The sequence below is a fragment of the Erythrolamprus reginae genome, chromosome 13 (assembly GCF_031021105.1).
Source record: "Erythrolamprus reginae isolate rEryReg1 chromosome 13, rEryReg1.hap1, whole genome shotgun sequence".
Taxonomy (NCBI): Eukaryota; Metazoa; Chordata; class Lepidosauria; order Squamata; family Dipsadidae; genus Erythrolamprus; species Erythrolamprus reginae.
This window is the reverse complement of record NC_091962.1, coordinates 8,637,482-8,653,176: the sequence shown is the minus strand read 5'-3', so window position 1 is coordinate 8,653,176 and position 15,695 is coordinate 8,637,482. Positions and strand designations below refer to the sequence as shown.

At 44.6% G+C, this 15,695-nt stretch overlaps 1 protein-coding gene across 14 annotated transcripts in view; it reads right to left on the bottom strand.

Annotated features, from left to right (window-relative positions):
* Positions 1–11,301, bottom strand: part of MARK2 (microtubule affinity regulating kinase 2) — a 148,235-nt gene extending 136,934 nt beyond the window's left edge. For 13 of the 14 annotated variants that reach the window (XM_070766109.1, XM_070766112.1, XM_070766123.1 and 10 more), the window contains exon 1: positions 10,683–11,301. In XM_070766109.1, coding sequence (XP_070622210.1) covers positions 10,683–10,736 — 54 coding nt within the window. In that variant the 5' untranslated portion in view covers positions 10,737–11,301. Of the gene's footprint in view, positions 1–8,557; positions 8,633–10,682 lie in introns of those variants that run through there. The other variant, XM_070766115.1, reaches the window with a different exon arrangement.
* Positions 11,302–15,695: the final 4,394 nt, after the last annotated feature.

Below are 15,695 nucleotides of genomic sequence, written 5' to 3'. Positions count from 1 at the left end.
TTTATATAGCAGGATCATGATCTCCCTCTTCCTCCCTCTTATGACGGTTGCCCATCCCTTTGGTCACATGGTCAGTATTCCAGCTGCTTGGCCACTGGCTCATATTTATGATCCCTGTTACTGCAAGGACATGATCGAAACATTTAAATATGTTAAAGTGTTCAGTTCAAGGTCACACAAGCAAAGTCAATGGGGGAAGCCGTATTCACTCAACGACCACGCCCCTAACTTAACAACTGCGGTGATTTCCTTAACAACGGTGACAAGAAAGGTTGAAAAATGGAGCGGAGAGGCCTTAACAACTGATCTCCTTTAGCGGTGGAAATACTGGGCCCCCTTAACTGCGGGACTGCCTGCTGCCGTATGAGTCCCAGCGACTGGTGAGTTCCCACAGACTGGGTCTTCTCCAGGTCCCATCAACTAGATAATGTCGCTTGGCGGGGCCTAGGGGAAGAGCCTTCTCTGTGGGGGGCCCGGCCCTCTGGAATGAGCTCCCACTGCAGATCCATACTGCCCCCACCCCTGGCCAAACGAATGTAACGTATGTTTATTGTGTAAATGGTAGTGGCTGATATTAATATTATTGGGATTTTAGATTAATTGTTTTTAAATTAATTGGATTATGATGCTGTATTCCTTTTATATGAGGTTCTACGCAGAGAGGGGCTGCATAGAAGTCCAATCAATCAATCAATCAATCAATCAATACATCAATCAATTGTGGTTGTGAGTCGAGGAATAACTGTGTATGTAGGGAGGAAGAGGAGGAGGGGGAAACAATGGAACCCCCACAGGTAAGTGAATGAGAGGAAAGGCCCATCTCCTCATCAGGCGTCAAAAAGACATTTAAAAATTCCAGTGATTAAACTCTGAAGAGTTACCTGTCTGCACCGGATTGTGTGTGTGTGTGTTTTTTCAAGGTCTCGACAAATGTAGCTTGAAACAAGCAAAAAGGGAAAGGTTTGGGGTGGAGGGAACCTGTTTCGCAGCAGTCACGACTAAACTGCCAGCCAAATTTAGGAGGCAATGAAAATTGCAAATGAAGCGAGGGCGAAAAATTTGCCTTTTAAATAGACGAGGGGGCTTCGAAACCTGAGCAATTTGGCGTAAAACCAAGAAGACCACAAAGCTTGGGACATCCCCCCTTCCTGGTCTCAGACTTAAAAGCTGAACTTGAGATTTTGGAGTTGTTGTGTGTGTGTTTTTGGGGGGGGGGGGGTTCTCCCCCACTCCGCCCGGTTCGTTTTTTGTGTGTGTGACTTCCCTAACAGAAGGGATGCTAGGGGGATATATTTAGGGTGCTGTTGTGCGTGTTGCATAGCCGTTCTTTTCAGGCCTGGTTGCTAAGACACATGCTATAGGGGAGCGGAGGAGAATCCAGGCCTTAAGTTAAGTGCATGTTGGCGAAGGAGAAAAATAAGGAGGAGGCCGACAGAAGCTGGAACGTACGAGGTTGGCAGCGACTGGGCACGTCTACCCTGGAGAAAAAGAAGGACTTGGGGGAGACATGGTGGCAGTCTTAGCAAAAGCAATAGCGTTTAGACTTATATATACCGCTTCATAATGCTTTTGCGGCCCTCTCTAAGCGGTTTACATTCATATCGCCCCCAACAATCTGGGTCCTCATTTGACCCGGAAGGATGGAAGGCTGAGTCAACTTTGAGCCGTGGGTGAGATTTGAACTTCCGAACTACAGCTAGCAGTTAGCTGAAGGAGCCTGCAGTGCTGCCCTCTAACCACTGCGCCACCCCCGGCTCCATTGGAAGGGCTGACCCACAGAAGAAGGGGTCCACCTGTTCCCCCAAAGCACCTGAAGGCAGGATGAGAACGCACCGGATGGGGAATGAACCCAAGGAGAGAAGCGACTTAGAACGGAGGAGGAACGGGTGAGAACAATTAAGCAGTGGAACAAAGACGTTGTTGTTATTACTATTATTATTATTATTATTATTATTATTATTATTATTATTATTATTATTTATTAGTCTTGTATGCCGCCCCTCTCCGAAGACTCGGAGCTGCTCACAAAATACAAAGCACTAATCTAATGTTAAAAACAATTATAAAAACCCATTATAAAACAGTCCTCCATTTGAGTGAATGCTCTAACACTGGAGATTTTCAAGAAAAGACTGGACAGCCATTGGCTAAGGCGGGACTAGAACTCACCATCTCCTGGTGATTGGCTCAAAATAACCCCCAGCTGTCTTTTATACCAAAGGCAGCACTAGAACTCACAATCTCCTGGCGATTAGCTCAAAATTGCATCGTATCTTTCATGCCTAGAGCTCATGGTCTCCAAAATCACCCAGCTGGGTTTCATAGCTAAGGTGGGACTAGAACTCTTTTTAAGCCTGGTGCCTTAATGCAGTGTTTCCCAACCTTGGCAACTTGAAGATATTTGGACTTCAGCTCCCAGAATTCCCCAGCCAGCGTTTGCTGGCTGGGGAATTCTGAGAGTTGAAGTCCAGATATCTTCAAGTTTCCAAGGTTGGGAAACACTGGACTAAAAGGCCTCCAAGGTCCCTTCCAATTGTTATCCTGTCCTTCCTTCCTTCCTTCCTTCCTCCCTCTCTCCTTCCCCTCCCTCCCGCAAGCCGGAAATTCACAAAAACGGACTTCCGGTTTGCCCGTTGTGCTATTTTTCGCCCTCCGTGACTTCAGGAAGCTTCCCATAAGCCTACGGAGTACGACACGGCCTTCCCCAAGGCCAAAATCCGTTGGCCAGCATAGGGCGTGCGTGCTGGAGCTGGCATCGTGCCATACATTCACCATCACCGATATAGGCACTTGAAAACCCACGGCGTGGGTTTTGCACAGTGGGGGCCATGCGATTGCCGATTGCAGGGGAGGTTTAATAGAGCAGAGACACACTCTTAGCTGTCACCTGTCAGTTCTTCGGGGCAAACCTCATTCTCTTTGCAAGTAATAGAAACATAGAAGACTGACGGCAGAAAAAGACCTCCTGGTCCATCTAGTCTGCCCTTATACTATTTCCTGTGTTTTATCTTAAGATGGATCTATGTTTATCCCAGGCATGTTTAAATTCAGTTACTGTGGGTTTACCAACCACGTCTGCTGGAAGTTTGTTCCAAGCATCTACTACTCTTTCAGTGAAATAATATTTCCTCACGTTGCTTTTGATCTTTCCCCCAACTAACTTCAGATTGTGTCCCCTTGTTCTTGTGTTCACTTTCCTATTAAAAACACTTCCCTCCTGGACCTTATTTAACCCTTTAACATATTTAAATGCTTCGATCCTGTCCCCCCTTTTCCTTCTGTCCTCCAGACTATACAGATGGAGTTCATGAAGTCTTTCCTGGCCGAAATAGAAATAGAAAAAAAAAAGAGAGTAGCATTTATAGTCTTAATGGCAACCATTAAGCGCCCAATCTCAAAAAAATAATATCATACAAATTAAATTTCGAACAGCGGGGAGAACAGGGAGTCAAAACAAGAGTTTAAAGCTTTCTTCCTTTAAAGCAAAATGGATCAAATACTTTCAGAACATTTTTAGGGAGAGGCAATTCACAACCTGATCTTTCATATAAACATTTATTTCCCCCCCCCCATTTGTTATACACAACCACCCTGTGAAGTAGATGGGTTTTCCGCTCCTCCCCAACATCTGGATGAAACACCACCATGGAAAGCATCCTCACCCAATTGTGAGGCTTTGAGAAAGCTACATAGCACAAACAAGTGATACCCTTGCACAAAACCAGTGTTATTTTTTTAAAAAGCACGGTCTACAAACCTACGTTGTAAGATGGGGTTTATGGCTCAGTGTGCTATAAGACAACACAAAACCACATCTAAAGCAGGACATGCAAGTGGAACAGCTTCGATAAAGGATTGTACCACTTAAAAACACCACCGGCATTGACAAATCCACCATCGGTCAATTGCAAAAGGCAGCTTGGCTCGAAGCAGCTTACATCCTGAAGAGGAACCTTTAACACCATCCATATCTGCCTCTCTCAGGGCCTTGGAAATGACTCGATTGGTGGATAAAAAGGCCAAATCCAGTCTAAACGTCCACTTTACTGGATGGCGACGGATTGTACATAGCACCTGAACACCATCGGCATTGACAAACCCACCATCGGTCAATTGCAAAAGGCAGTTCGGCCTACTTACTTACTTACTTACTTACTTACTTACTTACTTACTTACTTATTTTGTCCAATACACACACACACACACACACACACACACACACAGAGAGAGTAAAATACATGATGAAGGTTATAGAGGAGATACTCATAGTAAAATATATCTAAGAAATAATAGAAAAGAAGATGTAGTAATAGAACATATCAATGAAAGAATAGAAGAAGAGATAGAGGAATAGAAGAAAGGTATAGGAGATATAGGAGAGCAATAGGACAGGGGATGGAAGGCACTCTAGTGCACTTGTACTCGCCCCTTACTGACCTCTTAGGAATCTGGATAGGTCAACCATAGATAATCTAAGGGTAAATTATTGGGTGTTTGGGGATGACACTATGGAGTCCGGTAATGAGTTCCACGCTTCGACAACTCGGTTACTGAAGTCACATTTTTTACAGTCAAGTTTGGAGCGGTTAATATGAAGTTTAAATCTGTTGTGTGCTCTTGTGTTGTTGTGGTTGAAGCTGAAGTAGTTGCCGACAGGCAGGACGTTGCAGCATATGATCATGTGGGCAATACTTAGATCTTGTTTAAGGCATCTTAGTTCTAAACTTTCTAGGCCCAGGATTGAAAGTCTAGTCTTGTGAGGTATTCTATTTCGAGTGGAGGAGTGAAGGGCTCTTCTGGTGAAGTATCTTCGGACATTTTCAAGGGTGTTGATGTCTGAGATGTGATATGGGTTCCAAACAGATGAGCTGTATTCGAGGATGGGTCTGGCAAAAGTTTGGGAACAGCTTACACCATTTCAAATCTCCACATCTGTCTATCCCAGGTTCCTTGGGGAGGGCTTAACAGGCAGACCAAAATGCCAAAATCCAGCCTGAGTATTTGTCTGTGCAACGAACCAAAACTTAAAAACCTTTTAATGGTTGAATGATGTCAAGATACAGGCACCAACCTGAACTTCCTGGTTCACCAAGAAATTTTTTGGTCAATGGAGCGTGATGGAGAATTTCCTTTTAACTAGGGTACAAATGTTGAATTCAGGGGGACTATTTCAATCTGGTAAAATTTCACAAATTTCAGTTTAGGGGGAGCAGTACCTTAAAAGAAGGACGGTCAAGATGGCTTTCTTGACACAGTCAAGGTAGAAACGTTTGCCTGGCAGGAACAGGCTCAGAAAGTGAAACACCTTATCCAGATTGAGCTTTATAGTTGAAGACTGGAGGTCAACACCAACCCTGGCCAAAACCCAGGAGTGATTCGCTCTCGGCCACTTTTGGGGTTGTTGGTTTATTTTTAATTCCCACCTCTGGAATCTGCCTTGCAAGATCTGACTGGGCTGCCCTTGGGTCCCTTAGTTTCAAGGAAGCGTTTTCCAGGTTGAGGGGAGGTACCAGAGCGCAGGAAGGCCAGGCTTTCCACATAAAAATAAAGGGAAAGAGCATCTTGTGGCTGGAAAGCAACACAACTTTGAGCCAACTGTTTTGGGAGGCAAAAAAGCAACTGCAAAATTAAAAAAAAGCAGGCAAAACACAGCTGGATTTTCACACCATTTGTGAGAGCAACAAAGGGCCATGAGTTAAAGTGGGGTGCAACTATTGCCAGAGGTGGGTTTAAGATGGATTTAATCACACTTGGCCAATAAAATATTCTATTCTATTCCATTCTCTATTCTCTTCTATTCTCTATTCTCTTCTCTATTCTATTCTCTATTCTATTCTCTATTCTATTCTATTCTCTATTCTATTCTCTTCTCTATTCTATTCTCTATTTTATTCTCTATTCTATTCTATTCTCTATTCTGTTCTCTATTCTATTCTGTTCTCTATTCTATTCTCTATTCTATTCTATTCTCTATTCTATTCTCTATTCTCTTCTCTATTCTATTCTCTATTTTATTCTCTATTCTATTCTATTCTCTATTCTGTTCTCTATTCTATTCTCTATTCTCTTCTATTCTCTATTCTCTTCTATTCTCTATTCTCTTCTCTATTCTCTTCTCTATTCTATTCTCTATTCTCTTCTCTATTTTATTCTCTATTCTATTCTATTGGGGAGGGGAAGGTTATGAATCAGAAGCATCAAATCTGACTTACAGGAGGTCCCTGACTTATAAACAGTTTGCTTACTGACCTTTCAAGATTGCAACAGCACTGGAAAAAAATCAACTTATGACTATATTTCACCATTACGGAGAGGGGCGGCATACAAATTTAATAAATAAAAATAAATAAATAAATAAATTACGACCATTTTATAATTCCTGTGGTCACCTGAACAAAATGCAGATGCTTGGCAACTGACCCTTAACTTAACAACGGCAGGGATTCAATTAACCACCATGGCCAAGAACGGTTGTAAACCGGGACAAAGCTCGCTTATCAACCGCCATGCTTAGCCCCTATAAAATCTGGGCTCCACTGTACTCGCAAGTCGAGGACTATTGGCAGTTGGGTCCCTGCCCCACTCCCAACATTTCATGTCTTCTACTGCAGTAGTTCTCAACGCCACAGCCCCTTAATACAGTTCCTCATGTTCTGGTGACCCCCAACCGTAAGTCCAGCGCCAATTCTCCCAACAGAACCTGAAGCTGATTGGCAGGAAGGTCAGAGGGACACCCCCACTGCAAACACCTGATTGGTCAGATTGTTAAAATACATCCTAAGGTGCCAGAATAGAAGCTTTAGTTCCTAACACCATGGGAAATTTGTCTTTTCCCATGTGGTCTTAGGCGACCCCTGTGAAAAAGTCATTCGAAGCGCCAAAAGGGTCCCAACCCCCAAGTTGAGAACCACTATTCTCCTGGAAAAATCCAAAAGGGCGGGTCCCCGTTGAAAAACACGCAAAAGCCAAAGGCCATCAGTGGGAGGCTCACTGGCAGGATGAAGAACACCACCCCTGGTTTTATAAAGGCAGCCTGGGTGTGATTTTCACCTACAGCAGAGGTCATCAAACTTGGCAACCTTTACGACTTGTGGACTTCAACTCCCAGAAGTCCACAAGTCTTAAAAGTTGCCAAGTTTGCAGGGGGGGGGGGAACCCTGACCCATAGCCACACCTTGCTTTGTCTCCAAAGAGACTGCCCCCTCCAACCCACCTGGGACAATCCACAAATCAACTGCCCCTCTAACGCAATTCGAGAGAGATTGCGGAAGCTGCGAAGAACGAAAACAGGAAGCCGATTTGAAGGGGGAGAGAGAGAGAGAGAGAGAGATTGCGTGCAGGGAATGAACGAGGAAATAAATGGGTGGGAAGGCAGGTTTTCTGTTTTCTTAGCTCTCAGCTAAGACTGGGTCTGTGGGCAGCTAAGAAGCAAGTGTAGGAGGGAAGGCGCAACGGATCCATATGACTTCTACTCTGCAAGCAGAACGTATTCCGAGGGTCTAAGAGCCTCCGACAATTTCCCCGGCTCCCTTGGGAGAAGACATTTTGAGCAGATCACCACCTGGAGATCCTACCAGGACTCGCCAAGCGACTTACCTGTCCTGGTTGAAATATAAAATAAATCTCCAGCCTTTTACCCTGCTTGCTTAAAAGATGGAGGTTCCCCATGCATTTGTCCTCCACAGAATTCAGGCTACCTGTCCATCATTCTATCCCTAACTCTGCCCTAGAAAGATCCGAGTGAACGAGGCAAGGAATGAACCTTTGGTGCCTTCTCACCCTGGACTTCAACTCCCAGGATTCCCCAGTCAAACGTCCCCAAGCTGCGCTATGCTATTCTGCCTCCCCTATCCCCAAATCTTAAGATCTCAGTTCCATGTACAAAGTTTAAAGAAAAACGAAAGGGCACACCATTATTTCTACCTATTTGCCTTTGATCCTTTCATTCTTTTATTTTTCTACATGTCTTCCCCTTCTTCTTCTTGTCTGCTTTCTTTCTTTAAAATAGGCTTCCTTTGAAAACAACGGCAAGGAAAGTTTACCAAGGACCTATTTATGCCTGTACTTTTACGTGGGTGGATTTATAGGCCGGCTTTTTAACCCAATGATCTGTGAAAACAAGTGGTGACACCAAGCAAGGCTTGCCTTGGGAATGACCTGACGCATTAAAGAGACGGTGGGTTTACTCTGGTCTGGCTTTGGAACATTATATGAACCCAGCCACTGTGGTTTGCAAACCATGGCTTATGGCTCAACGCGAGGCATGAATTCAGACACAGTGGTACACTTAACAAACCCAGGCCAAACAAACTTGTCAGCTTAATTTTGAAACCTGGCTACTATTACAACCCCTGTCCTACAAACCGATAGGAAATTAAGGACTGAGCTTGGTCCAACAGAGGCATGGATTCCGCCTGGAGTAGTACTTTTATTAATTTTTTTGAAGTGTGCTGTTCACCAAGAGTTATTGCCGTTAAAGTACATCCATCATTTCCAATTACACTGCGCACTGAGATGGTGTCAAGATAGGTCAAACTTTTGTATATTGAAAAGGTACCTGCACACAGGTGGAGCTTCTGTCCTACTCCATAGTTTCTAGAGAAGCTCCGGCCTTGGATTCAAGGGCCCATTGGCCTCGTTTCAGACAGGCAAGACTTTGGCTGACCGTTGAAGCCACCTCAATGCAGAATCAACCGAGCTGTAAGAGTGGTTTCGCCACCTCACCTTCTTTTAACTTCCTGCTCTCTTTATATGGAAGTAGATTCTACCCAGGCTGCCACAGCATCCACCCCTTACCACATGAAAGTAAAATGAATTGATTGCTCAATAAAACCCGTGCACCAGAAGATGCAGTATTACAATGCATGAACCCAAGCGCCCGGCCAGCTTTTGGATCCTTTTTAAATCCATGAAATCCTTCAGCTGCCATCTCCCTTGAAAAAGAATCAAACAATCCACGGAATATTTATCTTGAGAAAGCGAAGGAAGCTTCTAACGCAGAGATGAGTCCAACCTTGGCAGCTTTTAAAAGACTTGTGGGACTTCAGTTCCCAGAATTCCACAGCGGCTGGCTGGAGGATTCTGGGAGTTGAAATCCACGTGTCTTTTAAAAGCCATCAAGGTTTGGGCACTTTGTTCTAACACAGTTCGACTTCTTTCTGTGACAGACCCCCCCCCCAAAAAAAAAACTAAGCACTTTTCCAATGCTTTACCGTGTTTCCCCGAAAACAGACTCTCCCTTATTTTTTTTTTGAACCCTGAAATAAGCGCTTGGCCTTTATTGCCATGCACTCAAAAGCCTGATTGGGCTTATTATTTCTTATTTTGTGGGGAAAACAGAGCAGCGTTTAGATCACATCCCCCACAAACCACTTGCACCCAGCCATTGCTAGCTCAGACCCATGGCTGAAACGTAAAACACAGAGAAAGGGGTTACCTGCTTTGAGTTCCAGAAACACAGCTTCCCACCCTGCTCTAGAGGGAGGATATGTGAGAGAGGGAGATCGCTGCCAATTACTTTTCACTGCATCTTCAATTTTTTCATTCCTGACTTGGTTGCTGACCAAGGCACCCTGCAAATCCAGGTTGGCAACACCCCCACACCCTAAGGATGTGTGAGGGCAAAGAAATTCAGGTACACAGGTTCCTTCCTTCCCTCCCCCAGGGAAATTGCTTTATTGACAAGCCAGTTTTTGCCTCCCATTAAAGCTTCCTTCCAAGTCCACCAAATCAACCCTTTTGGGGGGGGGGGAAGAAACCCTTTGGCTTCCTCTGTAAACCTGGGGGGCAAAAAACCCATTCCTCGGAGAGGGTGGGAGGCCCTCACAGCCCTCCAGATGTTTCAGTGCCTCCTCTGAACAGACCCCCCCCCCCTTTAAACACAGGCAGACATTTTGGAGGGGAAAAGACACACTCTTCCACCCACCCAAAAAGCAGCAGAACCAGTTTCTGAAGAGGCAAAGGAAAGCAACCATCTTCCTTCCCTTGCCAATCCACAGGCAAAGGGATTGTATTGTGTGTGTGTGTGTGTGTGTGTGTGTGTGTGTGTGGCACAGAGGGATGAAGAAGCCAAGGATCCCCCCCCCACAACCCCCATTCCCAATTCGGACCCACAAATTCAGAAACCAGTGATGTGAGGTGTGTGTGAAATTACCCCTTGCCCATTTCCCCCCTCTGGATCAGCCCCCCCCCCAAGCAGTGAATCCCCCTCCTCCTGTTTCTCTGCCTCAATGCAAGCAAACCAGACAGACCCTTCCCCTCAATGCCCTTTGCCAAGAATGGGAGGGGGGAGAGGAGAAAGCTGGGGGGGGGGGGTGAACCCCAGTTTCATCCCCTCTTCCCCAAAACCTTTGAAAGGAACCCGCCCGCCAATCCCCCCCCTTTCTGCCCCATCAAGGCCTGCTTAGTTCCAGCAACAGGAGGTTCGGGAGAAGGGAGGGGGGGGTCTTCCCCAATACCTTTTTACCTCCCCCCCAAAATGGGCAGGAAGATAAAAGGGAGGGAAGGGGGCATTTAAACCCCCCATCCCCAGTTTAGATGGGGCAGAGCTTTCAAGCCCCCCCCCCCCGGGCAACCCAAGTCTCCAATTCGCTTGGGAGGCACCCCAAAGACTCCCCCTCCCAGTAATTGCTCTCAGCCCTTCCTCCCCCTTCTATATTTCCCCCCCCCCCCGAATTCTTTACCTGCTCCAGGTTCTCCGTCACGGTGGGCAGGGGGCTCCGGCCGCTGTTCGACATGGCTCCCGTCGGCAGAGGCCCAAGGGGGGGATCCCCCCAAGCTCCTCAGCGCCTTCCCCTCCTTCCTGCTCCCTGGCCCAGCTGGAAGAGGTCGGGGGGGGGGGTTTCTTCCTCCTCCTCCTCCTCCTCTTCTCCTCCTCAGGGCGAGGGGGGCGGCCAAGCCACCAGCATGAGGGAAGCGGGGCTCACTGGGCGGTCGGAAGGCGCGACTACCGACCCGGCATAAGGCTCCCTTTTTAAGCCGGCCCGGGGTGCACGGTACCCGGCTTGCCGGATCACGCGAGGCCGGGGATGAGGCACTATTGACCAGGCCGCGCCGGAAGGAAAAAAACCCTCGCCCCTTTGAAGCGCGTCTTGGGCCGGCTGGACGTCGCCAAGCCCCTCCGGGTCTCCTTTGCAGGGCTCCGGCACCGTCTTCCCTCCGCCGCCGCCGGTGCCAGGACGCCACTTGCCGCCCCTCAGATTCACACAGCGGCGGCTCTCCCAATATGGCCGCCTCAGCCGGCCTTCGGTAACTTCCGCCGAGCGGTCGGAAACAGCCGAGGGGGGCAACCGCGGCGGCGGCAAAGCCCGGGGACGCTTCCCACGGTGCGCGGAAAAAGCCGAAGAGGCTGAACGGTGATCTGATTGGCTGAGGGAAGAAGGGATGGGGGGGAAAGGCATGGAAGGCGGGTGGGGGGGAAAATAAAAAAGGGAGGGAAGAGGAGAAAGGGGCGGGGCGAAGCTTTGTACTGCTTCGCGATTGGACAGAAAATCAAGGTGGCAGAAGACGGGGAAATAAATAAATAAAGCACTTCCGGAAATCAATGGGCACGGTATTTTTTTTTAAAGGGGGCGGGGGAACGTTCGGTTGTCATCGGAAACACCCGAACCTTCTTTTTTTCCTTCCTGGAGGCGAAAAAAGCCGAACGGGCTCGGAATTTACGGAAAGAGGCGAAGTGAGTGAGGTGTTTTTTGTTTTTTTTCCTTCTAGGTCCTAGGCGATCAAGATACGTCGATTTTAAAATTCTTTTTCCCCCTTTTCTTTTTCAGATTTCGGAGGTGGCCAGGACAAACTTGATTCATTACATTTATTTATATTAATATAATATTAATATTTATTAATATTAATATTGATTTATTTCATGCCCGCAATCTCTGTTGTTTTTTCCCAGTCTGGTTAACCTTTGTAAAAAAAAAAATAGAAAAAAAGATGCTTTTTAATTGAATTTCATCCCTCTGCTTTGAGAGCTGAATTATTTTAAGCACATTTTAGTCGGTGAACAAGTATACCAGCACCAGAGTTGGCCTGCGAAACCATGCATGACCACTAGAGGGCTGAAGATAATACAGTACAGTATACATACAGTATCTAGAGATAATTTGGACCTGGTTGCCATAACTGAGACATGGTTTTAAGGATTCTAATGAATGGGAAATATCCATACCAGGATATACACTGTATAGGAAGGATAGAATAGAGAGAAGGGGAGGTGGAGGAGCCATTTATATTAAAGAAAGTCTAAAAACAACACTAATTCAAAATACATGTCAAGATCTAGAGACTCTCTGGATTTGCATGTAAAATAAAGACGGTTCTGTCATTAGAATTGGGGTGATCTATAGGCCTCCAGGGCAATCCGAGGAATATGACAACAAGATGGTGGATGAAATTACCCAAATGGCAGTAAAGGGAGATATTGTGGTTATGGGTGATTTCAACATGCCTGATGTTGACTGGAATATCCCCAGTGCCCTTACATGCAAAAGTAAGAATATAGTAGAGGCCTTTACAGGAGCAGCTCTGGCACAGCTGGTTAAGACACCAACTAGAGGGGAGAATATTCTAGATTTAGTTTTTACGAATGGGAATTGGGTTTCAGAGGTCAAGGTGGGAGAAAATTTAGGTTGCAGTGACCATCTATGTTTGTGGTTTGATGTAAAAACGCATTGTGAGCAATCCTATAATGCAACCAAAGTATTGGATTTCAGAAAAACAAATTTTAATGCAATGGGGGAATATTTAGATAATGAATTAAAGGGGAGGGATAAAATGGCAGGAGCGAGCACCCAGTGGACTGTATTAAAAAAGGCCCTCTTAAAAGCCACTGGACTGTATGTAAGACAAATAACTAAAGGTAAAAGGAAGAAGAAACCGCTATGGTTTAGCAATGATGTAAGGGCTATAGTCGATGAAAAAAAAGGCTGCCTATAGGAGGTATAAAGAGTCTGGAAGTATAGCTGATAGGGAGGTGTATAAAATGAGACAGAAGGAGGCGAAACAGATAATATATGCTGCTAAAGCCTCAAAAGAGGAAGAAATTGCCAAATCTCTAAAGAAGGGGGATAAAACCTTCTTCAGATATATTAGTGATAAGAAGAAGAAAAACTGCGGCATCACGAAGCTTAGTACCGGGAATAATACATGCATTAATGGGAATAAGGAGATCGCTGACCATTTCAATAGCTACTTCTGTTCAGTTTTCTCAAAAGACACCTTACAAAATAATACTATAGAGGGATATAGCATTGCTTCCAGCTGTACGGATTCAGCTCCAGTGATCTTAGAAGCCGATGTCTTAGAAGAACTTGGACGATTAAAGATAAATAAGGCAATGGGTCCAGATGGCATCCACCCCAGAGTTCTTAAAGAACTCAGATCTGTCATTGCTACCCCCCTGACTGATTTGTTTAACCAATCCTTGTTAACAGGAGCTGTTCCTGAGGATTGGAGAATGGCCAGTGTTGTGCCTATTCACAAGAAGGGCAGTAGAGAAGAAGCTGGTAACTACAGGCCAGTTAGCTTGACATCAGTTGTAGTTAAAATGATGGAGACTCTACTCAAAGAGGATAAATCAGCACCTAAAAAACAATAACTTATTGGACCCAAATCAGCATGGCTTTACTGAAGGCAAATCATGTCAGACTAATCTCATTGATTTCTTTGACTATGTCACAAAGGTGTTGGATGAAGGTGGTGCCGTGGATATTGCCTACCTGGACTTCAGCAAAGCCTTTGATACGGTTCCACATAAAGAGCTGATAGATAAATTAGTGAAGATTGGACTTAATCCCTGGATAGTTCAATGGATTTGCAGATGGCTGAAGCGTAGACAACAGAGAGTTATTGTTAATGGCGAGTATTCTGAGCAGAGTCAGGTTACAAGCGGTGTGCCACAAGGGTCTGTTCTGGGTCCTATTCTTTTTAATATGTTTGTGAGTGACATAGGGGAAGGTTTGGTAGGGAAGGTTTGCCTATTTGCCGATGACTCTAAAGTGTGCAATAGGGTTGATATTCCTGGAGGGGTCTGTAATATGGTAAATGATTTAGCTTTACTAGATAAATGGTCAAAGCAATGGAAACTGCAGTTTAATGTTTCCAAATGTAAAATAATGCACTTGGGGAAAAGGAATCCTCAATCTGAGTATTGTATTGGCAGTTCTGTGTTAGCAAATACTTCAAAAGAAAAGGATTTAGGGGTAGTGATTTCTGACAGTCTCAAAATGGGTGAACAGTGCAGTCAGGCGGTAGGGAAAGCAAGTAGGATGCTTGGCTGCATAGCTAGAGGTATAACAAGCAGGAAGAGGGAGATTATGATCCCGCTATATAGAATGCTGGTGAGACCACATTTGGAATACTGTGTTCAGTTCTGGGGACCTCACCTACAAAAAGATATTGACAAAATTGAACGGGTCCAAAGACGGGCTACAAGAATGGTGGAAGGTCTTAAGCATAAAACGTATCAGGAATGACTTCATGAACTCAATCTGTATAGTCTGGAGGACAGAAGGAAAAGGGGGGACATGATCGAAACATTTAAATATATTAAAGGGTTAAATAAGGTCCAGGAGGGAAGTGTTTTTAATAAGAAAGTGAACACAAGAACAAGGGGACACAATCTGAAGTTAGTTGGGGGTAAGATCAAAAGCAACATGAGAAAATATTATTTTACTGAAAGAGTAGTAGAGCCTTGGAACAAACTTCCAGCAGACGTGGTAGATAAATCCACAGTAACTGAATTTAAACATGCCTGGGATAAACATATATCCATCCTAAGATAAAATACAGAAAATAGTATAAGGGCAGACTAGATGGACCATGAGGTCTTTTTCTGCCGTCAGACTTCTATGTTTCTATGTTTCTATGAAGACTTTGGTTTTGATTTTTTTTCCGTGGTTTTTTGCTGCCCTCTAGTGGTTTAGAGCTGATAGCTGTAATTTTCAGTTTTGCATTCATTTAATTTCCCAAGCAATTTTTCACCTTGGCTACACATTATGGGAAGAACAACAGTCTAGCAATCAACCCTTGCACCCTGGTGATGGGTGGACTTCCATTCACATAATTTCTCTAGCCAGCTGAACTTTGTCATCCTTAAGATTTGTGGACATTTCTGCACTGTCCATCTCACCGGAATCACCTTGGGAAGTCACTCCATTTTAAAAACAATAATAGTTTAATTTGTGTTCCAACTTTATTATTTTGACCCATAACGCAAGATGGAAAACATATCCAACACATCTTCCTCCTCCTATTTTCCCCATAGCTTATTTCCCAATTTATTTGTACCTTGCGTGACAATCATGATTCTTGACAAATGTATTCATGTATACATATCTTTTCTTTTATGTACGTTGAGAGCATCTGCACCAAAGACAAATGCCTTGTGCACCCAATCACATTGGCCATAAAGAATTCTATTCTATTCTATCACATTCCATTCTATTTCATTCCTATATTCTATTCTATTCTACTCATATATTCTATTCTATTCCATTCCATTCTATTTCATTCCCATATTCTATTCTATTTCTACAGTATTCTACTCATATATTCTATTCTATTCTATTCCATTCTATTTCATTCCTATATTCTATTCTATTCCATTCTATTTCATTCCTATATTCTATTCTATTCTACTCATATATTCTATTCTATTCCATTCCATTCTATTTCATTCCCATATTCTATTCTATTCTACT